We start from the raw sequence: 26,705 nt of genomic DNA on the forward strand, positions 1-26,705 counted from the left end.
CGCATTTTTTCTACATTGAATAAAATTAAAGAAATATTATAAATTGTAATTAAAATAAATTTTATAATATATATTTAAGATAAATAATATTAATTGAATATAATTTTGTATTGTACAAAATATTATTTATTAAGTGAAGAAGTTTTATTGTTAATATATAATATATAATTATTTTAAAAAATACACTTTTTAAAAATATATTAGACGTTGGTTCAAGTTAAGACAACCTAAAACATAATTTGAACTCATTTTCAATATATATTTTGTCTAAATTATTCAAAAATTTAAATTTGTGAAAATTAATTTTGAGTGAAACTAGATTAGTGCAACAAATCAGATAATCAAGAAGATTTAACTCAATTGATTAAATAAAATATGTGAGTGTTATAAATCTTTAGATATCGTATTTAATTCTTACGGATAAAAAAATTATATCGCCAACACCTCTAATATATGTAACTTTTAAAAATAATTAAGAAACTTTGGCACTTGCTATTATAAATATTTGCTTTAGTTAGGGATGGTAAAACATTCTAGTTAGGGTAGGATGACTCGCTCTGAATATATGAACTAAAAAAATGCAGTCTAATTCATTTATAGGCAGGTTGGGGGATGACCTACCAGAAAAAACAAGAAAAATATAAAAAAATAGTTTTGATTTGTTATTAACTAGTATCTTTTTTCACTCATCCTACTAATAGTTTTTAACTGCACGATTCTATCTCACTCCTCCTCAAATTATTTTGTTTCCAATATTAACAATAATATATAACAAAAAAAAATGAGAGAGACGTACATATACCTTCATTAATTATTTTTGAGTGAAAATAGTATTTCTTAAATGCAATATCACTTTTATGCTGAAATGAAATATAAGCCAAAGTACTGCACTTACTTTTTACCTAATCTTTTTAGGAAAAAAATTTAATAAGCTAGCCCACGCACCTTCAAGTCCATTTGTTAACAAACAACTAATATATTGTTTTTCTTAACTATGTAATTAACACATTTGATTCTTTGGTGGAACATTGAAATATCTCTACAAACTTTTACAAACTTTGATCTTTTGTACTGAAACTAATTCTTTATTCTGATCTTAGTCATACTTAAAATTTCTTGTCACTTTCCAAAGATTCATTTGGTTAGAATCAAATTTAGATCTTTTCTGGTAAACTCAACGTGTATAGGTAGCTAAACTTTGATATAATATATAGCTTTATTAATTAATAAACAAGAGTTAAGTTGGAAGGTGCGTTGCGTGTCAGAGAGCCAAGCATGTAATGTATGTGCATATATATATATATATATATATATATATATATGTGTGTGTGTGTGTGTGTGTGGCTTTCTGAGCTGTGAAAAAATTCGTTCAAGATGGTAGCAGAGTCACAACAAAGCAGTAGCAGTAGCATTAACAGAGGAGCAAGATGGTCTCTCAATGGAATGACGGCTCTTGTCACTGGCGGCACCCGTGGAATCGGGTTACTTTTCATCATTCTCCTTCTTTCAATCCATTTTATGTCATTATTAATTTTTTCTTCTTTTTTCTGATTCTTCTTTCATTAATTCCAAACTGTGTTTTGTTTTAGGCACGCCATAGTAAATGACTTGGCTGCGTTTGGCGCTGCAGTGCACACTTGTTCCAGGAACCAAACAGAGCTCAATAAGTGCTTACAAGAATGGCAAAGTCAAGGCTTCGAGGTAACAGGGTCGGTGTGTGACGTGTCCTCACCACCGCAGAGAGAGAAGCTTATTCAGGAAGCAGCATCCACCTTCAATGGAAAACTTAACATCTATGTAAGTATGTTCTACTCATAAGGCTATTGCTAAGGCTATGCGTTACATTGTATTTTTAAATCTATGAACGAGTAGTATTAGATCTAGAGTTTCATTTTTAATTCATTTTCTTTGTTAAATTTTTTTACAAGATTATTTATTGCCATATCATTGTAAATAGCTAGTTTGAGTAATGCTTTTTTTTTATGGACAAATATTAATCGTTAATTAGTTAATTAATAATTGTTAGTAGGAGGAATTCAATCCAATTCAATCCGCCATCTTTTTTTCTTTTTCTTTTTTCTTAACCATTCAACTAACTTTATATTTTCTTAGTTTGAGAAATGCTAACAAGCGAGGGGTGAGAGGGAACTATAATATTCATAATTATCCTATATGTGTTTGATTGGAGTGGAAAGAAAATGTATTTACAAAGAAAAAAATTGTAAAAGTTAATTTTTTTCCTTTTTTTTCACCTTTTCTTTAACAAAATAAAAGAAAAAATATTATTATTCTTTTTTTTTCCTCATCAAATCCAAACATACAGGGAAGTACGCTTTGGAATTCCAAATAAAAGTAAATCTATCTAAGCAGCAACATGTCTTATGTTTGCTATTTAAGTAACACATTATGATTTTTTTCAAAGTTAACTTGTGATTGAAACTATGAATATATTGATAATAGGTTTGGACTCATGCTCATGAGATCTCAATTTATTCTACAAAGAGATGTTTCAGACCATTGCCCCATTGTGGTCAAAAACAAAGTTTATGGTTGGGGTTCTAAACCTTTTAGGATTCTAAATGGTTGGTTTCAAGATAGAAGATTCTTTGAGGTGGTGAAGGAAGCTTGGAAGAAGCAAGATGTTGTTAGGTGGGAGACATAGGCATTGAAGAAATGGAAATGTGGAGCGATTTGGATTGATGCATATTAAACAACAACAAATTGTTAAAGATTTTAATGATTTGGATGTTTTGGAGGAACAAGGGGATTTAAATGAAGCACAATTCAAATTGAAGCTCCAACTCCAAGAGGACTCTTGGATAGTAGCAACATTCAATGAATCCTTGCTTCTACAAAAATCAAGGGTGAAGTGGATTAAGAAGGGAAATTGTAACTCAAAGTTCTTTCACTCGATAATTAATTGGAGGAGAAGAAAAAACTCTTTGAAGGGTATGTATATGGATGGTATGTGGCTAGAGGAGCCCATAAAGGTGAAGGAGGAAGTGAAGAATTTTTTTGAAAATAGATTCATGGAAGACAAATATAAGAGACCTAAACTTGACGGGGTTAATTTCAAAAGAATCTTGAATGAAGACAATGGCATGCTCTTGGAGGAGTTTGAGGAAGATGAGGTTAGGCAAGCAATTCGAGATTATGAGAGTTCAAAAGAGCTCCAGACCGGATGGATTTAACTTCTTGTTTGTGAAGGAGTTTTGGGAGATGATGAAACTTAATATTATGATATTCTTGAAGGAGTTTCATAGACATGGAGTACTTCCGAGTGGTACAAACTCTTCTTTTACTGCTTTGATAGCCAAAGGTAAGAATCCTCAAAACTCGGAACAATATAGGTCTATTTCTTTGATTGGTTGTCTTTATAAAATCTTGGCAAAGTTGTTAGCAAATAGGATGAGAAAGGTGTTTGATAATGTCATAGATCAAAACCAAAGTGCTTTTATTGGAAGAAGATAATTGTTTCATAGTGTGTTAGTGGCTAATGAAGTGGTGGATGATGCTAGGAGAAGAAAAAGAAAATATTTGTTTTTAAAGTAAACTTTGAGAAAACATATGACTCCGTTTCTTGGGAATTCCTTATCTATATGTTAGATTAGGATTTCACGAAAATTAGATAATATGGATTAAAGGATGCTTTCAATCTTATTGACCGTTGGTTTTAGTAAATGAGAGTCCAACACAAGAATTCAAATGTCATAAGGAACTACAACAAGGAGATCCCTTGGCTCCTTTCCTTTTCCTTGTCATGAAGATGAGTTTGAGTGGACTTATGAAGGAGACAAAGAATAAAAATTTAGTTGGGGGGATATAAAGTGGGAGAAAAAGACTGTATTATTGGTATGTTACAATATGATGATGATACTATTTTTTTTGGGAGGTGAATGAGAAGAATGTCTTTAAAATAAAGACTATTTTGAGATTATTTGAATTAGCATCTGGATTGAAGGTTATTTTTTTAAGAGTTGCTTTGGAGTTATTGGGGTGGAGAGCCATTGAGAGGTGTGCTAATGTGTTGAATTGTAAAGTTCTCACTTTGCCTTTCATTTATCTTGGTTTACTAATCGGTGCTAATCATAGGAGGGTGGAAACATGGCAACCCATCATTCAAAAATTCACAAAGAAATTGTCACTTTGAAAACACAAAAATGTCTCCTTTGGAGGAAGGATTTGCTTAATCAACTCCGTTTTTTCATCTCTTCCTTTATTTTATCTTTCTTTTTTCAAAATGCCAAAGGAAGTGTGGAGGAAAATAGTGGTGATGATGAGAATAAAAAAAATAGCATGGTGAGATGGAAAAATATTTGTAAAAGTAAGGAGGAGGGTGGGCTTGGAGTGAAAAAATTGAATTTATTCAATGATGTTCTCTTGACCAAGTGAAAATGGAACTTATTTCATCAAAAGGATAGTTTGTGGGGTCAAGTTCTTACTTCTAAGTATGGGGGTTGGCATGGTCTAATGGGAAATAGTGCTTTATCTTGGAAATCTCTTTGGTGGAAGGATTTGAAGAAACTTTGTGGGAGTGAGGTGGACAATCCATGGTTTGATGAGAATATTCTGTGGAAGATTGGAAGAGGAGACAAGTGTAGGTTTTGGAAAGATGTATGGGTTATGGGTTAATGGAAATAGTTTAGCAAACTTAAGAAATCGCTTGCCAACAAAGGATAATCTTTTGCAACGTAACATTTTGGGGAAAAATTCTGATCATGTTGTTTGTGTTATGAGGGAAGGGAATCAGTGAATCATTTATTTGTGGGAGTTAGTTTTATATGTTGGAGGATATATTGTATTTAATGTGATATTTGGTGGGATTGACGTAACTGATTTCAAAACTGATATGCTCTCTGATTTGATTACCTAGTATTTACTTATCATTGGAAGTTAATGCTTGGTAACCATATCCTATTTTCATGTAATCTGAATTTTAGGTACTACGGGTACCAGCTATTTAAATATATATTATTTTGCCAACTTAAAAAAACACCAACTACAACGGCAAGACTTGGCCTCTCATAACAACTTCAATGTTAATACCGTTACTACATCTATTTTCTTAATTAATTTAACCATTTTTTATGAACCTGATTTTAAGGAATTTATTAGAAATAAGGAATTGAATAGAAATATTGGGCTTTCGTGGTTTCGTTGATCAATATATATGTTCAGAGTTGAAGTCAACAACAACTGTTTCTCTTGTGTAAAAAAAAAAAAAAAAAACTGTTTCTCTTGTGTAAAAAAAAAAACTGTTTCTCGGTTAATTTAGATTGCTTATTGAATTTATTCGCGGAAGCTAGTTAATAATTAAACAACTATAACAAGTACATTGTTTACATGGCCAGATTTGTTTCATTGAATAGACCTGGACACAAGAACGATAGACCTAAAAGAAAATTTACTTTAAATATGTTAAATTTTTTTGCTAAAACATGTGACTTTTTTATGAGACTTTTTTTTTTATAAACATTAATAATAAATATATTTTTATTGATGAGCCTAAAACGTAAACTTTGGTTGTTTTATATTCATATCCGTCCTCCCACTGTGCAAATACTTCCAATTTGAGGATAAATTATTTGATCATCTTAGACAACCACCAACCCATAATTCCAACTAACATTTACATAGTATATATTTAAATTTTATAATTTACAAAAAAGAATTAATAACACTTTATGTGTAGTGCAACGATTAGTAGGGACTGGATCACGACCACATAATAGGTTCTGTAATTTGAGATCATAAGCTTCCATTTCATATAGTTGTGAATAATCATACATGTGCATGACTTTGTTTTAGGTAAACAACGTTGGAGTAAACTACAGAAAGCCAACCATTGAGTACAGTGCTGAAGAATATTCAGAGATGATGACAGTTAATTTAAACTCGGCATTCCATCTGTGCCAACTTGCATATCCTCTTCTCAAAGCATCTGGAAAGGGAAGCATTGTGTTCCTTTCATCTGTTGCTGGTGTGACCAGCATGGGTACTGGATCTGTCTATGCAGCAAGCAAAGGTTAGTACCATACTTGCCACCTTTTTCTTTCATATACATATGAAAAATGAGGAGGGATTAACTTATTCTAAGAATAACTTTAAAAGAGTTATTTTTTATTATAATTATTAATTTCTTTGAAATCTAATGATTAAGATTAACTACTCACTAGAACTGTCAGATTTCAAGAAAAAATGACGAGGATAATAAGTTGATTAATTACTAAAATGTTATCACAATTACAAAGAAAGACTATTATATTTCTTGTCCATTGAATTTTCAGCTGCAATTAATCAGCTTACAAAAAACCTTGCTTGTGAATGGGCAAAAGACAACATAAGGAGCAACTGTGTTGTACCATGGACAACCAGAACCCCACTTATAGAACATGTAATTTTCTTGTTCCCTATTTTTACTTCTCTTACCTGTTTTCATTTCTACGAAAGCCTAAAAATATGTTACTTAGTATACAAGACATTAGCTAACCATTCAAATCCTGATAGGTCTGCATGTGTATTGATGGATTATTAAATAGAGATGCATTAACATATTAAAATGAAATTTTTAAAACTTAAAAGAGTAAATTAGAAAAAAAAATATAAATAAGGAACCAAAATTCAATTTTAGCTTGAATATTTTGACTATCAAGTATTTCCTGTTGTGTTAGCATAAAGTTAGCACTTTGGCATTGCATTTTACTTTTGAAATTCTTTACAATTTTCACCTTTAAATTAAGCACTACTAGGAATGCCATACGGTAGATTTTGAAGTCAATATTACAGAGCCAACCAAACCTAGCAGAACTCTGTAGTTTTTCTATTTGGAAGTCAATGTCTATTATATTGGGATGATGAACTTGTGCATTATCAAGAACATCTTTCTATTTAATGTTTTGGCAATTGAAGTTTGAATAGGAGGTAGAATTTGGCAGAGATCAGGACTAGTTCGATATATGTTTAGACGTTTAGTCATTAGTGTATGTTGAAAACAGAATAGAACTGGAAGTCTATGTGCTCGATCTAACTTTCTTTCTTTTTTTTATAGTTGCTCCAAAATCAAACGTTTGTGGAAGATGTTATGTCTCGGACCCCGCTTAAGCGCATTGCAGAACCTGAAGAAGTGTCATCGTTGGTGGCTTTCCTTTGCTTGCCTGCTGCATCTTACATCACCGGACAAGTTATTTGTGCTGATGGAGGAGTAACTGTGAATGGATTTCAACCCAGCATGAGAATTACCTGAAATTACTTTAGCTGCTTTTCTATGGAACAAATGATTCTCATTGGATTTCAATTTTTCTTCCTTCTAGAGTACTTTGTCTATGAGAATGAGTGATCTTATTAAACTCATGAAAAAATTGTATAATAATAGCTTTAATATCTTTTTCTTTCATAATATGTGACCCTTTTATTATATTTATAATTTGCATGATTGGATATGATCCCCAATACCGCTCTAGTAATGAAGTATAAAAAGCATGGATTAGAGAATTCCATTTGTATTTTGGTGACAATGCATGCAATGAATTTTTATAGTTTTTGTATAGGCATGCAAATGTTTTTTTTTTTTAATAAAAGGCATGCAAATGCATAGATATCACAATTATGAAAAGAAGTATAATGTATCGTATTCATATGATGAAAAGAAGTGCTTATACTTGTTTGATTTTTTTATTACATTATAAGTTACAACCACTAAAAATAATGAAGTAATTGTGTATTTTTTTAAGAGGAAGTAATTGTGTCTTAGTTTTACAATAACATGACTTAATTTTACACCCTTTATTTGTAACAATATTTAAATATATATTTTGATATTATAAGTAAAAGATTTCTTTTTCATCTTATAAGTTATAAAATATTGTTTTTGTTATTGAAAATTGTATTTAATTATTTTATATTTACATTATTATTATTATTATTATTATTATTATTATTATTATTATTATTATTATTATTATACCGAAATATATATTTAATCATTATCCTTTAACTAGGATTAAACCAGCGAATTCAACAATGAATTGCAATCCAAATTACCAATACCTTTACCAATTAACATTCCAATATCAATCCACTTTTCAAATCATTTTACGGTTGTGTTTTTGGATGAATCAATTATCATAAATAACTCAATAAATTGCAAGCATAAAATGGGAGGACATGAATTAATGTTGCGTTTTTAAGTTCTGAGGAAGAGGAATTGGTGATTGAAGAAATGGCAGATGCAGCGAAGGGTACCTACAGAGCCTCAAGATGGTCCCTTAACGGAATGACTGCTCTTGTGACCGGTGGAACTCGTGGAATTGGGTCAGTCCCTTTATTTATTATTGGAAAGGGAATATTTTGGTTGTAAAAAAGTTTGATGCTTTTTGGTCTCTACCTATGAAAAACTGTGTTTGATTTCAGGCATGCCATAGTGGAGGACTTATGTGGGTTTGGTGCCACTGTCCACACTTGTTCCAGAAACCAAGCTGAATTGGATAAGTGTTTGACAGAATGGCGTAGCAAAGGTTTTTTGGTTTCTGGGTCTGTGTGTGATGTCTCATCTCAACCCCACAGAGAGAAGTTCATTCAGGAAGTCACTTCCATCTTCAATGGCAAGCTTAACATCTATGTAAGTGGGTGTTTGGATGAGCGATGATAAAATTGATTTTGAAGGAAATTGATTTTGAATGAAATTGATTTTGTAAAATTGATTTTAAAGTGCTGTATTTGTGTTTGAATGCATATATTATAGAATCAAGTTAAAAGTAAAATTCAGTATAAAGTTTTTTATCCAAGGTAAAAGATAGTCAAAATAGCATTAACACATACTCAAGTTTTGTTCCACTAAATCATGTTAACATTGAAGTGTAAAAACATGTAGGTCAAAGTCATAATCAAGTTTGACTAGCTCTAGACTCAAATTTGGTGTTCCAAACAAGGAACCAAACAAGCTCTAAGTCAACCCTCTTTTTCTAATACTGAAAAAATCAAAAGGGAATTACATTTCTGAGAGGCTAAGGTTGTTTTAATATTCCTTGTAACCTAACATAGGTGAACAATGTTGGAGTAAACTATAGGAAGCCCACAATTGAGTACACTGCTGAAGTATATTCACAAATTATGGCAGTCAATTTAGACTCTGCTTACCATCTGTGCCAACTTGCATATCCTCTTCTGAAAGCATCTGGAATGGGAAGCATTGTGTTCATTTCATCTATTGCTGGAGTGGTCAGCTTAGGTACTGGATCTGTCTATGCAGCATGTAAAGGTAAGTCACCGTGCTATGAAACATGCACATCTTTCTTGTTTGAGTGTCTTCATGTCGGACATGTTTCCGACACCGATATTTGTTCAATACTTGTCTGACACTTCTTATTAGGTGTCTAATTTAAAAATTATTTTTTGTTGGCTTGAATACTAAAGTTGTTACCTTTACACAACTCATAAATTTAAAAAATATCGAAGGATGGTTTAAAAAGATGAAAATACCATCAATTTAGATATTTTGTAATATGACTCTTATTGAACCAATTTAGAGTTTCTCTGTTTGTGTGTATGTGATATGTCTGTGTCCTAAATTTTAGACATTAATTATGTCAAAGTGTCTGTGTCCGTCTCATATGCTTCATTGGCATCATGTTCATACTAATTTGGCTTTTGAGATTAATAAAATGTTGGTGTGATTAAGGGCACTGAATGTTTCCTGTCCAATGCTATTTTCAGCTGCAACCAATCAGCTTACGAAATATCTTGCTTGTGAATGGGCTAAAGACAACATAAGGAGCAATTGTGTTGTTCCTGCCACTACCAATACACCACTTGTTGAACATGTAAGGCTCTTCTTAATTGCTTCCTATTTTTATTGGAACTAGTTGCTTTCCTTTTGACTGAAGGTATTGAAGATAGAATAATACTGGAATGAGGCATTAAGAGCCTGTTTGTTTCTCTTTTTAAAATGAATTTTTTAGTTTCTAAAACTTAAAAAATTAAAAAAATTGTTTGATTTGAAAATTCTTTTCAGCAGATTTCATTTCCTGCCAATTTGTTTTTTTTATATGCTTCATCAAGACTCAAGCTCAAAACACGTGGCTCAACACAACGTCATCATGCAATTCACAAAAATTCACGAAATTTGTTTGCATCATTCAGAGCTTTACACCGTTCAGAGTTGTTGTGCTCTTATGCAGTAGCACTTTCCAGCTGCATTAAAGTTTTAAAAAAAATTGAAAACTAAAAACATCTCATACCTCTTTCTGTTTTTTACTTTTTAAAACACTTGTTTTCAAAATAATTTTAAGAACTTGATGAAGTTTAAGTGAAAAATGAACTGATGAGTAACATAAAACTGTTTTAGAAATCAGTTTTTAAAATCAAAAACTGAAACAAACAAGGTCCTAACTATCTTGTTCACTCAATAGGACTTGGAAAACACCTCTAGTCACTAGTGACTAGTGACACACCATATCCTCCAAAACTTACAATTATAAACTTATGTTAGAGGAGAAAAAAAGGCCAAAAACTAATAGCTGTCACATTTGAATTTGATGCTTATGCTTGAATTGAATCTGGACTTGGTACATGAACCTAGCTATATACAATGGTAACAATGCGCACCTTCAAAAAATACTACTATATTCATCAAAGTAAAATTACTTACTTATCTGTCCTGCATTCCCTCACTTATCATAAACATTTCGACTACTCTGTATTTGTGTTCTATATTTATAAACATTTTCAATCTTGAATTAGCTTAACTTTTGTGTAACTATTTTTTTAATCACATATTTCTTCAAAATAAAGTATATTAAAATTTTCTTTTTGATACACATCACAAGACTTAGGCTTTAAAATAATATAATTTTATTAAATAAAAATAATATTACATTTATATGACTGAAAATTTTGATTAGTGAAAATCTTAATTATTGAAGGATTTAAGTAATATAAATTTTTTAAAAGTCCAAAGAAATATTGTTTTTTTGTAATAAATAAACGGAATTAATGTCAACAGTGTTAAATATTCTGGAAGAGAAACTTTTATTAATATAACATATATCAATAAAGTATTACATATTGCTATAAAATTAAACTAAAAATGATGCATTACGTAAATAATTATTTAAATTGAAGTATATGTATTCTTTTGTAATTTTAAAACCTTAATATTATATATTGGTATGGAGATAGATTTATATATAAAAGGATAAAGTATTTTTTTTAGTCCTTCAGAATATTTAGGAATGTTATTTTAGTTCCTATAAAAAAAATTAACATGTTTTACGTCTCTTCATGTATCCAAAAACTCATGTTTTTAGCTGCTAATGAAGTACTAAAATCACGTCACTTTTAGTAAATGTAAGGATTATAAACGTATTAAATTTTTATAGGAACTAAAATCAACCTTCCAAAATATTTTGTGGATAAAAAAAATTTAATAATACCACAGGTTGATCCAATATTGGCAGGTTTATTTAACAGAATGTATTTGACATCAAGCTTGTGCTCTACCTGTTAAAGGAAAACATGTCAAATAAATGTACTAAGAGCTATTTGCCTTCCTCTCTTTATGTTTCTTCCAGTATATTTTTTGAATAATTTAATAAATTTGACTTCCTTAAAATGTATTTATGTTTGTTTTAATAACACATATATGTGTGGAAAATTTGGAATAGTAGCTATATTATTAATAGTTAATATTTATTGTACATATTGTATTCTTGTTCTATACACTTACCATGTTAAGTACCCTAAGGTTAAGGTGTATTGTGGAGAGAAACAAGGGAAGGCAACTTAGGATTTGATCCCTGGAGTGAAAGGTGTAACCTTATGTATTATTCGCTGTACACATGACAGCAGGGAGCATAAAATTCTATGGGAGATTCTTCAACAGAAAGGTGTGAGAAAGGAGTGAGTGGGGAAATGATGGGAGTCACCAAGCCTCTCTTTAATGCCTTGGCTAGCAGTGTTTCCATTTTTGCTTTTTCAGAAATTTCATTTCTGTTTCGGGTATATAACACTACTACAAGCAGTACATGGCCTTTTCCCCTAAGTAACAATGATGAAAACTTAATTTCAATGTCATCTGAATTTGACTATATATTGATAAAAAAAAACTTGGGAGAATCAGACCTCAAAAGCTAGTCATTGTAGTTGGAGAATCCAAGACACTCTCCCATACTAGAATTTCATATTTCACAATTCCAATATAGAACTAAGTCTTATACCTTGCAATTGGATCCCAACAGACAATTATTTGAGTTAATATAACTTCAAGACTTCCTTTTGAGGGCTACCATACTTTCTGTTAAATAAATTACCTAATTATAAATGCAAAAGGCTCATAGGAGGTCTGCATTTCAAAACATGGCAAAAGTAATGGTATTCAAATCTTTTGTTAGCTTAAAAATCTTAGATATCTTAATTTATTTAGAGTCTACAGCTGTATGGCTCTTGGATTGTCTGGTTAAGCTGAGAGATATGACATGATTTCTGGATACCTTTAGTGATAATTTCTCCTAATTTTTGCTGAGAACTTTTGTGTTTAGATTGGTACATTTTTAATAATTTTGAAATAGAAACTCTTTTTTTTATCAGCAAATGTTAATTGTTAGTTTTTGTCAGCAAGGGAATTTGAACCCATGACCTCTCTTCCCTTTCTTTCTCCCTTCATCACTAGACCAACCTTATATCTCCTACAGAAACTCTTTTTTATATGCAATAATTCTTTCTGATTGTTTCGCACTCATGTTTTGTGATAAGCTGCTTCGCAACAAGAAGTATGTAGAAGAAATGTTATCTCGAACTCCTCTTGGGCGCATCGCAGAACCTGAAGAAGTTTCTGCCTTGGTGGCTTACCTTTGTCTGCCAGCTGCCTCTTACATCACAGGACAGGTTGTTCTTGTTGATGGAGGATTATCAGTTAATGGATTTCAAACCAGCATGAGAATAACATGACTTTCACATATTTCTCAGTTTATTGTCTATCAGCATGAGAATGACATGACAACACTATCCTTTATTCTTGTTTTATCCGTAATATTGGAGCACATTGTGAGGAGGTTTATAACAAGTCACACATCTCAACTAACTGAGATACCCTTTCTTCTTTAATTTATTTCATGTGACATTGGATTTAATTTCATCCTTGGTGATTTTGCTTTGCCTGCCTGCTGCCTAGAACATCACGGACAGGTTATTTCTGTTGATGGGGATTGGAGAATAAACCATGAACGAATTTCAAACCAGCATGAGAAATTGGGAATAACACATCTTTGAAATAAAGGATCTCATTCTTTCAAACAATTTTTATATTCCACGAAGCTATGGACGTATAATCGGTATGCATTTTATGCTGCTACTTTGGGATTGCAATATTAGTTCTCTTGTGCCCGAAATGGATAATGCGTCTCATTGAATAAATTTTTCCATAAGTACTCATGGGAGATGAAAGTAATACAATAGAATAAATTTAAAAAGGATGTGCACAGTATAATTTTTTTTTATGTTATCATTCCATCTCAAATTATCATGTTCTCTTAACAAGTCACATCTAAGATGATTTTTAATTGGATAACAATATACAATCTTTTTATATATATATATAACTCTTTACCATAAGAAAAGAATATGCAATAATAATATAAAGTTATTTTTTACACCATCATTCAATCATAATATACAATTGGATCATTCAATCATAATATACAATTGGTTGACATGGTGAAATCTTATACGCTAAGAGTGTATATTTATTAAATTTTTTAAAATAAAATTGTTAAAAATAATTGTTTAATATTGTTACTTCTCAATTTTATATAATATTAATTGAATTTAATTATGATATATAACCAAAGTAATCTAACTTTAATTTTCAAACTATATAAAAATTTATTATACAAAATATTTTAAAATTATTATTCATTTATTGAGTATTTACTTTAATTTATTATTTTTATATCAAAACAATTTGGAAAAAAATTAAAAAAATATTATTTTTTTATCATGCATGATGCATTTGTTTGTTTTACATTGATACTATGGACACAATATTGTTATGATCATATGCCATAAAATTATACTCATACTTTCAATTATTATTGTAGTTAGGTTAAAATTATACTCATACTTAACAAAGATTTAGGATAATATTTTTTTTAAATGTTATAAATATGAGATATATAGTCTATAAAAAATTAATAAATTATTTTGTTAAATTATAATATTTAATATATTTTTAATCATAACCTTATAAAAAAATGGCTTTTAAAATGGTTAATTTTGATTAAAAAAAACATATTATTTTAAAAAATATTTTAACGATGATTTTTATAATAAATATAAACTTGTTAAAAAAATTATATTTTTTATTTATTCAAATTATAGTTTATATTTAAATAATTTTGTGCAACAGCATCGAGTTATAATAGATGTAGGTTGAATTTCTATACTCAAAAGACCATATATAATTCTTAAATAGAAATTATATACTATTTTGATATGTTACAGTGTGATTTCACAATGATGTTGAGTGAACTGTCTACTTTGTGATATGAGGCATGCATATGAAATTGTATTAACATCCTACTTTTAACACCATCACGCTATATGTTAGTTCACTAAGCATACATACATTCAAGGTCGAAGTAAACCTAAATAACTTGCTTGAGTGGCCTAATATCAATCAAAATCACACTTTGGAAACTTGTTGGGTATTTTTCTTTTTGTAAATTTTTTGGATATATAAAATTTCACATCGTTTGAGAGTCGAGATAATAAGTCATTTATGAACACCTTTTTTTTTTAATTTATAATCTATCAAAGTCCATTCTTAAGAAGAAAAAAAAAAACACATATCCCAATAATACTTAAGATAGTGGTACGCTTAATAAATAATAAATAAATACTTGAGGTAGGAACACAAACTTTCTTAATTTGTTAAATCAAGAGATGACACCATTTAGCCGATAGTATGATATTGAGTTAATACTTTTAAAGTTGGACAAAAGACAAGGTCATGCGTGTCAAATTATATCACAGAGGTTTCAGGCAATTTTCTTATGCTGCTTTCTTTGTGTACCATATGACACACATCATGGATACTAGAAAAGACAACATATGTTGTCTTAAAACTCTTGGCATAGGAAATCTGATTTTTGGTAATTGCTGTGTGAGTAGTTTCACATGAGAGCATGGGAGAGGTGCCATTTGCTGAAGGTGTAAACCTTATTCATCTAAGGCATGGCTTCCTCGGGTCATATGTCCCCTTTAATTAATTGGCTAATGCATGTGTAATAGAATCTCTGTCTGTCAATAGCTGCTGTGAGTATCAAGTATCAAACACCATGTTGGAGCACATTGACACATCACATATTTTTGTCTTTGTTTAATCTTTTATGTTATACATTTGAAGTAGTTTAATGAAACACTTGTGTTGAATTGTGATAAAGTAATGGTGTGCATATACACTCTAATTTCCCTTTTTTATTTCTTGGACGATGGCCAAGTCATTGTACTTTATCTTTTCATGAAATTTAATGTTTTTTATTTACTCTTACCAAAACTAATAATATCTTATGCACGATAACCAAATATATAAATGAGTTACTCTAGAGTTTTTTTTTTTTTCTTTCTTGCTAAATCTCAAGTACTATTGTCAATATTTTAATACACCACTATTTTTTTTCTTAAATTAAACAACTGTATTTTTACTTTATTTTCTCATGTTTTCATTTACTTTATTTTTCTTTTTCTATTCTCATGCATTTTAGGAATAATTATTCATTTAGTCTTTATAATTATACAAATTTTATATTTTAGTTCTTATACTTAAAAATCATTATCTCTATTGGTCCCTCTATAATCATTTCTGAATATTTTTGTCACTACTATTGCACAAAATTTACCTTTTAATCTGTCATTTTGTAACAACTAGTGTAATGGCACCGTCTTAAGTTTATAATTTACAAATTCTTATATTATTATAATTTTTAATATATTTATAATATATTTTTAATTTATATATATATATATATATATATATATATATGTTTTTGTGTTTGTGCATGTGTATATATATGTACGTGTGCATGAGTGTATGTATGTGTGCAAGTATATTTATAGGTTTCTGTTAAAAGATTAAAACAAAAAATAAATTAAATTAAAAACAAACAAACAAATTTGAAGCATATTGTTATACTAAAACATATATTTATACTAAAAATAAATAATTTTTAATTTTTATATTTATACTAAAATTATATTGGAGCAACTTAACTTATATATATTTAAAATTATTTAAATAATTTCAAATTACAAATACCCATGAGTTTGAGTTATTACCTACTCATGGCTAGTAAATAAATAAGTAGAGTAAAAATTGATTTATTTTACCCTTAGACACATATACACGTTAAACTATCTATTTTCAATCTATAATAAATCTTAGTACATATTTTTTGTCATCTCTAATAGTTATATTTATAGCCGAAACTAAAAGATGGATCAAGAGAATTCACAAATGAAATAATATTTTTATATTATATATCAGTCATTCGTAATCATAATCACTGGTATTGATAACTGTAATCATCGATTTTGTTTCATACATGCTTACCCATTGCATTATGTTCACCATTAAAAAAAAATAAAAGAGATCAATTTTAACATTATTGTAGAGAATGATGCATGAAATATTTTTCTTTAAAGTAGCATGTGACAAATGAAAAAATTTACTTGAGAAGATCACCCTTTGTCACACTTGAAGAGAAGAAACAAAAAAATGACAATAAAAGTTACTTTATTTTTTTCCTTAAATTAAACCGCTCTAGTTTTATTTTATTTTTCTCATGTTTTCATTCATTTTATTTTTCTCTTCCTATTCTCATGCATTTTAGGAAAAAAAATCACTTGGTCTTTGTAATTGTACAAATTTTATCTTCTTATACTTAAAAATCATCATCTCTTTTGGGCCCGTTATCATTTTTTAATCCTTTTTGTTGCTATTATTACACAAAATTTACCTTTTAATCTTTGTCATTTTGTAACAATAGGGACTAAAAAATATATAAAAGTATTTGTATATGGACCAAAAGGAATGATTTTTAAGTATAGAGCTTTAAAAAGTAAAACTTGTGTAACTATAAGAATCAAATGAATAATTTTTCTTTTCTTTTATTTTTTTTTCACACCAAAGACATATTAGAAAACTCATCATAATTATTAATAAGTCATTGTTCTGAGTGAAACATATTGTTAAAAAAGATATTAAGTTTGAATCTTTTGATGAAAAAAAAAATGAATGAAAGAAATTTTTTTACTAAAGATAACAAAGATTAATCATAAATAAAATTGATAACATTTTACACTAATGTTATGATAAAAAAATTAAATTAAAATATTTATACTAGAGATGGAAATTATATTTTAGTTATATTTAAATTGGATTATATGATATGTTTAGTGTTTAGTAGGAAGGAAAGAAAATAGGGGAAAAAAACTCAAATAATAATAACTTTTTTAAAAATTGAGAAAATAGAAAGAAAAAATTACTAATAAAAACATCAATTTTAATTTGTCTTTCACTTTCCTTATGATTCAAATTTCATATTTTCTCTTTCATCTTTATTCTCTTTCCCTCATTCTAAACATAAATTTAATCTACACATTGGAAGAATTAAAGAAAAAGATCATTTAAAAGAAAAGAATGCATTCCCAAGGATAGCAAAGCATTAAACATAGATCGTAACAACCATGATGATAAATTGATAATAAGAAAAACTTCACTGAAATTAGTACATAAGGAATCAGTGTGGCTTTTTGGTGAAAGACTGAAAAGGTCAGGATTCTGAGTGGCAGATGACTGAACCTCTCTGTGCCTCTGGCAATGTTAATCACGTGGCCCGTTTTTGGTCACGTCACCTGTACTCACTTGCAGAGTTTGAGAAGTAAATCAAGTGTTTGGTGCATTGCATTCATCTGCACCTTCCCTCACTCTATAATTCACTCTCTTCCCTACCCTCTACGGGTATATCTCTTCTCCTTCCGCCAACAGCATCAAACCCAACCATCATTCAATACAAATTAATCAATTTTTCTAGAAGCAACCTAGCTTCTTTTCTTTTTCTCTTCCATTTTCCACGTATTATCTTTTTTTATTTATGTATTTTTACTACATTTAAAAATCAAACTTATCACCCCTGAATGCATAGTTCATAGGATCAGAAAAATCAAAAGAAAAATTGATTAATTATATAGGAATTGAAACAAAACAAAAATCGCTTCAGTTTAATTTAAATAATCCTAGATTATATATGAGTAGATTTTTTTTCATTATTACTGTACGCGTTATTCATTTGATGGGAAGAAAATGATACTTGTTAGTCTTAGTTCATTAAAAGCTTGAAAGTTTTGTCAATGAAATTCAGTAGTGTAAGTAATTTCAATACGGTAAGCATGTGCTTTAATTTATGAGAAAATAAATTCCATGCACCAAGTGTAAAGATTTTTTCTACTCTCATTTTTTTTAAGAATTAAATATGATATCAGAAGATTTATGATACGTTCTATTTAATTATTTTTTTTTCTATTATCATCCATCTAAAAGTTATATTTATCATAAAGTATATCAATACATATCTATTAATTCTTAGTTTATTTTACAATATTGTTTATAAAGTAGTGTAAGTTCCACTATTTTACGTCAGTGATCCATCTTCCATAACTGATTGTTTAGTCGAATGTAGTAGTAGTCATACCCGATATCAGTTACGCCATATTTTAATTTCCCCTTCCACAACAATTGTACGCATTGCAAGCAAAGTGTGATTGCATTGCATCTTCCACATGTTGTGTTCTGCACGTTGTTAGTGCTATCCCCATGCGTGTCTCTGTTTAATGCTCAAATGACTTATAACGTGTTACGCTATGTAGTTCTAGTTGAAGACGAGGAAAACAATACCAATACAATAATAAATAACTAAAAAACAAACTAATAGTAATATTAATTACTACATAAAAAATAATTTCGCCTTTGATTACTGCAACTAAGCAGACAGAGAGCAAGACCAGTCAAAAGGAAAATATCAAGCGAAGTCATTCAAATTGGATAATACTTTTTTTTCACACTGACGTGTACCCAGATTAATGGAGGAATATATATATATATATATAATTTGAGTTTGAGTTTTACCTTCTTCAATTCTACAAAATCAACTTATAACATAAAAATATCAACTTATGTATTTTGTTTATATCATTAATTAACGTGAGGGGTAGTCATTTTGATTATGAAGTTTTGTAGGATTAGACATATGATCCAATAACATGCCGATAGTGAGTAATCTAATAGAGCTAATAGAATAAGTTTAGATACCATTTTAGTGCATATTTGTGTAGTTGTTTTTTTTTTAAAGGGAATTTGTATCATTCTAAGGCACAAAATGCAAAAGGAACAAATTTGTTACTTCTGCATTTTATTCATTGAAATTCATGCGATTACATTTACAACAAACATGTTCTTAAAAATTGAGTTTAGACTTAGTTGATCTCCGTAAAACCGACTTATAAATTTTTAGTATTTAAGAAATGGTACGTTTTTTATTTGATTAAATTACAAACGAATTTCCGCTGGCGTGAAGGACTAACCATGCATGCAAAACACATGTATGTAGTAGATGTACAATGGAATTGAGTTTACACGTCTAAAAGATATTAAGATAAGAATAATTGGTAAGCAACCTATTAAGACTAAGCATATGAAATTATGAGGCCAATAAAAGTTAATTTAGTTTATAAGAAAAGAAACTATATATTAAAAAGATATGTGGTCGATTCTCACTACAAATATAAGAATTTTGTTAATGAATATATATAAATATTTTGAGTCTTGATATTTATTTTGATTCTAATAAATTTCAAAAATCTAATTCACTTAATATATATATATATATATATATCGGGAGGCGGCGAACATATGAAATTATGCATAAAGAAAGATCAAAGATGTGTATGATTGAATTGGGATGTATCTAACATACATTAGAATTAGATGGAAGAAGAAGAAGAAAAATGGAAAAGTAAGTAGCTAGGAGGGATGAGAACTGACAAGTGTCGTTTGTGAAAAGCATGTAGGTAGTAGGTTGGTGGTTTTGAAGTGTGAGTGGTATTGGAAACTTGGGGGGGGTTGTGTCGGGTTTGATAGCAGTTTTGGGGAAGGATTCACATAAGAAGTAGCCACGCGTCCCACATTCAATAATGAGAACCTCAGATATTCTGCAAGCGTCAATCGCCTTTGACATGCGGTCCCACACGTGTCCAAATATCGCTTGTTACGTACATCGCTTTCATTCGACAACTGGAATCGCCACCTCCAACAACCTCCGTCTATTCCACGCTCTCTTTTTATCTTTTTTTTTTTTTTTAATCTTCAAATTACCAATAACTACTAGTATTTTAATCTATATCAGCCCTGGCCTTTTTTTTTTTTTTTTTTTATAAATTCTTTGCTTATTATAAATTTAAATAAAACGAAAAGGATATTTTAATAGAATTAGATAAGAAGAAATTCGCATTTTTTTTTAATGTTAAAGAAACTTTCTTTGTTACTTTATTATAATTTAAATAAATAAGTAAATGGTATAAATAACATTAGATAAAAGGAAATAATTTTAATATTGATAAAAATTATTTATTAGTATTTTTATTTTACAGTTTAAAAATACTTTAAAATGGAAAATGATGTGGAGATAAAAAAAAAGTTTAAAGCTGAGCATTTTTACTTTCAATAATTGGGAGTGGAAATCACACTCAAAGAAGAAAACAAAAACTAATTGCTAGTGAAGATCATTTGTTCAATGGTTGATGATAAATTTAAAAACATAACTTATAAAAAAATACTCATAATTATCTTATTAATATTATTGTAACAGGTTAATGATTTATTAATATTATTTTTACGTAATGAGTTAATATTGTTATTTAATAATAGGAACTAAGAAAAATTTATCACATTTTTAAATACCAAAATTTTATTTAAGCTTAAATTGTATTGACATGTGTTGCATTGTTTTAATAACATATTGCCTCTTAGATTATCTCTAATGGCATTTTCAACATTGTATATGTGAGTTACTTAGAATAAGATTTGTTGTTTAAATTATTGTTTCTTTTATACAGTACTGTTACTTGTACAAGCAACATTGCTTAGTTATTATTTTTTTCAATCAGAAGGTATTTTACAGGCCAATAATCAGTAAAAAAAAAATGAAGGAAACTAACTATTCATTGTTCACAACCATTGGTCAGATAATCAAACTCAGAGACATTATTTTAAGACAATCATTGCACAACTTTAAAATTAAAAAAAAAAAAATCACACTCAAACTCAAACGCCTCAGGGAGAGTTAATCTATGCCAAATAGGCTAGATTTGAGTTGGAAAATATTATATTTGTTAGAGAGACTTGGACCTGATTTGCATCAAAGATCATTGGGAGCCTAAGAGCATGAGAACAACACGACCAAAAGAGATGGTTAGTAGAGAAACAAGAGAGAGACCAAATATTTTTACTTGATAAAATAAAGTTTACATATGATTTTGGTTTCTTTATTTTGTTTAATTTATAATTTTAATTATTTTATTTTAAAATAAAAATATTTGATCTCCTATTTTGAAAACCCATAAATACTTAATTTTATCTCATTTATTTTTCTTATTTTTATATTTTCATTAATTAAATTATGTCTTAAAAATACCTTAAATAAATATCTTATTTTAGAATTCAATTGGATCAAAATAAAAAAAAAACATAAACAAAATAAAAATTTAGTCAAAATAACAATTAAACAAAATAATAAGAACAAAAGTATACTTAAACCTAAAAATATAAAGTGTTGAAAACATCAATTGATAGATCAATGACTTATATAGAAAAGAGGGAAAATATAAACAATAATATATTATTCTTTATTTAATTAAAAATCAAATAAAATTTAATTTTAAAACATAATTGAAATTTGTCTTAATTTTATTTTTTTCAATTATTTTGACTAATTATTTTTATCTCACTTCTTTTTACTCCGTTTGAATTGAATTTTCTTTAACGAAGGCGCGTGTTGGGCACATGGAGGGAGCGACCGTGAATAGCAGAATCAAAGAGAAATCTCGTATTCTACGATGAAGCCACGTGGTGACATCCCCCGGCCGAGTGTCATAGGAGACCGAAAAGTGGAATACAAAAGAAAAAAAAAGGAAAAAAGTGAAGGAAAAAAAATACTGGAGTAAATTGAATGCTATTAAGTTAGTTACATCCGCCCAAAAAATTACATATGCGCAATCAATTAATAATCAAATATTACAATTACTCAATAATTAATAATTTCTTAATTTTTTTACATGAATAATTTCTTTATTTTTTATTTTTCATTCCTAAAAATAAAAACAGTGTTAGAAATACACAATAATTTACGTGTTATGTTTAATTAACTTAGTTACATTTTTTTTTTCCAAAGTTAGCATTATGGATGGCATGTGACTATTGTGAACCTAACTGATCGTTGATCTACATGTGTAAAATGAGAATATATTATTTATTTAATGAGATTAATAGAGCATATTGATTTGGGTTGAGGTTATGCAATAATAATTATTTGGAAAGATAATAATAATTTGTGGGTGAAACGGAAACCAAATGAGAGAAGACAAAGAGGTTTGAAATTGGAATTTAGAAAAATGGAATGGAAGGTGGTAAGAGAGAGAGAGAGAGAGGAGAGGACCACATGCGTGTCTGAAAAGGAAGAAGTGTTGGACCTAGCGTGGATGGAAATGATTGGTGCCACGTAGTCCTTTGAAAAAAGGGAATGCACCACGTGTTCGAAAGGCAACGCAGAGAGCGATGTGATCAAGGGTGCAAATAGCATACGGTGCCTCTGACGGTGACGGTGTGGCCCCCAGGTGAACAATTCCTCTCTCTCTCTCTCTCTCACCGCCTAGAAAACCTTTTTCCCCAACCCCATTTCAATGGGTCCTTTCCACTCCCTCTCCCACTTTCTATTAACACCCCTCTTTCCTTCTCTACCTCTATTTAACTAATTCTACAATCTGTTATTACTTTTGCTTGCATCTCTCTGTGTTCAATCTTCAAAGACTTGAATTCTTCTTACTTAGGTTCTGAATGGCTGGAATTTGCTGTGGTGTTGTCGGAGAAGGTGACACTCCGGCTCCACTCGAGCCAACTACTCGCCCCTCCAGGCGCCGGAGTTTGGACATCTTACCCTTAAAATACATCGCTGACATGGCGGTGCCGCCGTCGGATGGTTCACGGAAACGTCCCAAGCTGGATCTCAGGGACCGCGATAACGTAGTTCAAAATTGCGACGAATCCACTGGACACAAGGTGGTGAAAAAAGAAGCCAAAGTGGAAATCCACGACAATATTTCCGAAACGAAAAACGTAACTGTTGCGGATGCTTCGGAAGTTGAAGATTCTCCTAAGTTCGGCGTGACGTCAGTTTGCGGCAGGAGAAGAGACATGGAAGATTCCGTTTCGGTGCGGCCTTCCTTCACCCAAGGCTTCCACTACTTTGGCGTTTTCGACGGTCACGGTTGCTCTCATGTTCGTATTCTCTCACTATTCCTCTGCTAAATAGTAATGGATCTGGTTGTGGTTGTGGTTGTGAATTGTGATTCTTAGAAGTTGTATCGTTTTCGTTTCCACAGGTCGCGACTATGTGCAAGGAGCGGTTACACGAGATCGTGAATGAAGAGATTGACAGCGCGCGCGAGAATTTGGAGTGGAAGCTGACGATGGAGAACGGATTCGCTCGCATGGACGACGAGGTTAATCGCAGGAGCCAGAGCAACCAGACCTTCACCTGCAGGTGCGAGCTCCAGACTCCCCACTGCGACGCCGTCGGATCCACCGCCGTCGTCGCCATCGTCACGCCGGACAAACTCGTCGTTTCCAACTGCGGCGACTCCCGCGCCGTCCTCTGCCGGAAAGGCGTAGCCATCCCTCTCTCCTCCGATCACAAGGTCATTTTCCTTCATTTCATTTCCCGAGAACCAATAAAAAAAACCGTTTCCCTAACGTAAACGTTTTGTGCAGCCGGATCGACCCGACGAACTGCTCCGAGTCCAATCCAAGGGAGGGCGCGTGATTTACTGGGACGGTCCCAGAGTGCTTGGTGTGTTAGCCATGTCTCGAGCCATAGGTAAGTGAATGAAACAACGCGCACGATAGCAGCTTGCGCTCTAGTTTTCGTTCGCGCATTTTAGCAAAGGCGGTTAAGATTAACGCCAGTGTGTTACTTCCGTTTGTGTCAGGTGACAATTATCTGAAGCCGTACGTGATTTCTGAACCGGAGGTGACGGTGACGGAGCGGACGGAGGAGGACGAGTGTTTGATACTGGCGAGTGATGGGTTGTGGGATGTGGTGTCGAATGAAACCGCATGTGGTGTGGTGAGGATGTGCCTCAAGGCGCAGAAGCCGCCGTCGCCGCCGGGATCTCCGGGGAGTGACGTGGCGGCGGACGGTTCCGACCGGGCTTGCTCCGATGCGTCGATTTTGTTAACCAAGTTAGCGTTGGCGAGGCATAGTTCGGATAATGTGAGCGTGGTGGTGGTTGATTTGAGGAGAGATCAACGACAATCATCAAACTCCAATTAATTAACGTTGGCGAGAAACAAAACCAAAACCCTTTGTTTTCAGGACTTCGTTAAGAACGGGAAGACCAAATCAGAGGGAGGAGGGGCTTGTGGCTTTTGCTTTATCAAATGTTGATTGTAATGTAATGGGATTTTAGGTTAAAAAAACAAAGGAGCAAGGAAATTGTAACTTTGGAAAATGAAAAAAAAAAAAAACATAGGAAAATTTTACTATGGGGAAAATTTGTGTCGACAAAGGAATCAATCGGCCGGTCGACGCCCCTTTTCTCTTTGTCCATAATCGAATCTATAAATTGGATTTTGCTTTGATTCGTGTCTCTCTACCAATTTCTATTTTAAGTTTATTCTTGCAAATATTGGATCAAAGTTCATTATTGAATTTACTAGGACTTTTTGAAACTGAATGTGTCTATTGTCCAACTCTACCAAGATTATACCAGTTCGATAAGTTATATATTTTTTGTTCTGTAGTTTTACTTACAGTACAACATTTGGAGATGAACGACATTATTCATCTGCAGTTTTACAAGACGAGCACTGGAAAACGTTGCTATTCTTAAAAATTCAAAGCCAAACTGCCTCTTTTTTATTCCTCTGAACACTAATTGCTTGGATTAGATGTTGAATAACTTGACAGACAATGGCCCTTTCTGCTCCTATCCTCCCCAACTCTTGTGTATCTAAACCAAAGCTATTATCGCACTTAGTTTCCTCCTCCACTCTCAAGTCTCAAATCAGAGAAAAACTTTTGAATATTAAACAAATTATAGTTATTAACACTAATCTTTACTAATGATATTTAGATGAAATTTTAAAAGAGATGCATTTTAGTACCTTGTCACTTGTCAGGAAACTTGAATAAGTAAGTGTCATGATTTAAAGAGTTCGTCGAATTATTTTTTATCCAAGTGTACTAACTCGATATCACAATAATAATATCGAGAAGGAAATTAGATTGAACAAGGTACTGAGGAAGTTGCGACATCAGAAAAAATTATAAAAATTTGAATCTGTAGAACCAGTTAAATTGGTTTAAAATGCGGATCTCGGAACTCTTGCATCATGAAAAAGATAATGGGTAATTTTCATGTTTGGATAATCATTCTAAAAATACTTTTGGATGATAAATGTTTTTTTAGAGAAAGATATTGTACATGTTTGTTTGGATTCAAATTTGTGGACATAGCTTGAGTCAAAAGTATATTATAAATCTCAAGTTTAGTAAAAGAATAAGTTTACTATAAGTATAGTTTATATTTTGATATATTTTTGTTTAAAATTATGTTAATAAAATGAATTTTATTTGAATAATATTATTAATTAGAAGTACTTTTAATTAATGTTGCTATTGAATAGAAACTATTAATGGAAAATGAACTTTCAAAAAGATGAAGTGATTAGATATAAGTTGTTAATATAATAGAATTAAAATTGAAACATTTAAGTATTATTTAAGTTTAATTTTTGATATAAAAATTTTTTTTTTGTTAGATTTTATTTACCTCCCCACTTAACTCCAGATCCCCTCAAAGTATTTTATATACCTACATTAAACACTAAAATGAGTTTGATTTAGAAGCAACAAATGAGGCGCTTTTCAAAGTTTCTTTAGTTTAATTTTCTAGCCCTGCTAGTGTAAATATTTTTTAATTAAAAACCATCTTAAGTGTGGAATTTTAAAGAGCCATTATAAAAGTTGATAAAATTATAATATATAATATAATAATTTTTAATTGAATGGTAGTGTAAAAAATATTTATCTCATCAATAAATTTTAATTAAATTCATGCATATTTTTATATATGATTTCATACCATTCTTCGGTTTTTTAAAAAAATACTATTCTTACTTTTTCTTTGTTTAGTCTAATAGATAAAACATAGATTAAGAAATATAATTAATATACATATTTTTGAATTTTTTTTAATATAACCTCCATTATCATTTATCTTTTATTTATGATAAATATATAGAATATTTTAAAATTAAATGAAAATATAAAGATATTAGTAAAATCATCTTAAGCTTTTACAAAATAGATCAATACGAAATTTTG

The 26,705-nt window shown here is 30.4% G+C and overlaps 3 protein-coding genes across 4 annotated transcripts; all 3 read left to right on the forward strand.

The window, feature by feature from the left end:
* The first annotated feature begins 1,031 nt into the window (after positions 1-1,031).
* LOC100791265 (tropinone reductase homolog At5g06060) lies at positions 1,032-7,393 on the forward strand. The gene is made up of 5 exons (XM_003537420.5): positions 1,032-1,481; positions 1,590-1,797; positions 5,809-6,025; positions 6,288-6,394; positions 7,049-7,393. Exons 1-5 carry the CDS (start codon positions 1,375-1,377, stop codon positions 7,241-7,243), a joined length of 834 nt encoding a protein of 277 aa, XP_003537468.1. The 5' UTR covers positions 1,032-1,374; the 3' UTR covers positions 7,244-7,393.
* A 617-nt stretch (positions 7,394-8,010) lies between these two features.
* Positions 8,011-13,466, forward strand: LOC100775806 (tropinone reductase homolog At5g06060). 2 transcript variants are annotated; one of them, XM_003538376.5, is made up of 5 exons: positions 8,011-8,310; positions 8,410-8,617; positions 9,040-9,256; positions 9,712-9,818; positions 12,748-13,129. In XM_003538376.5, exons 1-5 carry the CDS (start codon positions 8,219-8,221, stop codon positions 12,940-12,942), a joined length of 819 nt encoding a protein of 272 aa, XP_003538424.1. In that variant the 5' UTR covers positions 8,011-8,218; the 3' UTR covers positions 12,943-13,129. The 2 variants fall into 2 exon arrangements, with proteins under 2 accessions (XP_003538424.1, XP_040862849.1); XM_041006915.1 differs by lacking the exon at positions 12,748-13,129 and adding an exon at positions 13,166-13,466 and having other exon boundaries at positions 8,027-8,310.
* A 9,459-nt stretch (positions 13,467-22,925) lies between these two features.
* Positions 22,926-25,048, forward strand: LOC100776356 (protein phosphatase 2C 37). The gene is made up of 4 exons (XM_003538377.5): positions 22,926-23,596; positions 23,701-24,015; positions 24,089-24,194; positions 24,307-25,048. Exons 1-4 carry the CDS (start codon positions 23,156-23,158, stop codon positions 24,648-24,650), a joined length of 1,206 nt encoding a protein of 401 aa, XP_003538425.1. The 5' UTR covers positions 22,926-23,155; the 3' UTR covers positions 24,651-25,048.
* Positions 25,049-26,705: the final 1,657 nt, after the last annotated feature.

Source organism: Glycine max, chromosome 11 (assembly GCF_000004515.6).
Source record: "Glycine max cultivar Williams 82 chromosome 11, Glycine_max_v4.0, whole genome shotgun sequence".
NCBI classification, from domain to species: domain Eukaryota; kingdom Viridiplantae; phylum Streptophyta; class Magnoliopsida; order Fabales; family Fabaceae; genus Glycine; species Glycine max.

Excerpts from the sequence above, each read along its gene's own strand:
- LOC100791265 (XM_003537420.5), top strand. The coding sequence starts at position 1,375 with ATGGTAGCAGAGTCACAACAAAGCAGTAGCAGTAGCATTAACAGAGGA. Across the intron at positions 1,482-1,589 it reads GGCGGCACCCGTGGAATCGG|GCACGCCATAGTAAATGACT; the intron begins GTTACTTTTCAT and ends GTTTTGTTTTAG. Across the intron at positions 1,798-5,808 it reads ATGGAAAACTTAACATCTAT|GTAAACAACGTTGGAGTAAA; the intron begins GTAAGTATGTTC and ends ACTTTGTTTTAG.
- LOC100775806 (XM_003538376.5), top strand. The coding sequence starts at position 8,219 with ATGGCAGATGCAGCGAAGGGTACCTACAGAGCCTCAAGATGGTCCCTT. Across the intron at positions 8,311-8,409 it reads GGTGGAACTCGTGGAATTGG|GCATGCCATAGTGGAGGACT; the intron begins GTCAGTCCCTTT and ends GTTTGATTTCAG. Across the intron at positions 9,819-12,747 it reads ATACACCACTTGTTGAACAT|CTGCTTCGCAACAAGAAGTA; the intron begins GTAAGGCTCTTC and ends TTTTGTGATAAG.
- LOC100776356 (XM_003538377.5), top strand. The coding sequence starts at position 23,156 with ATGGCTGGAATTTGCTGTGGTGTTGTCGGAGAAGGTGACACTCCGGCT. Across the intron at positions 23,597-23,700 it reads ACGGTCACGGTTGCTCTCAT|GTCGCGACTATGTGCAAGGA; the intron begins GTTCGTATTCTC and ends TCGTTTCCACAG. Across the intron at positions 24,195-24,306 it reads AGCCATGTCTCGAGCCATAG|GTGACAATTATCTGAAGCCG; the intron begins GTAAGTGAATGA and ends CGTTTGTGTCAG.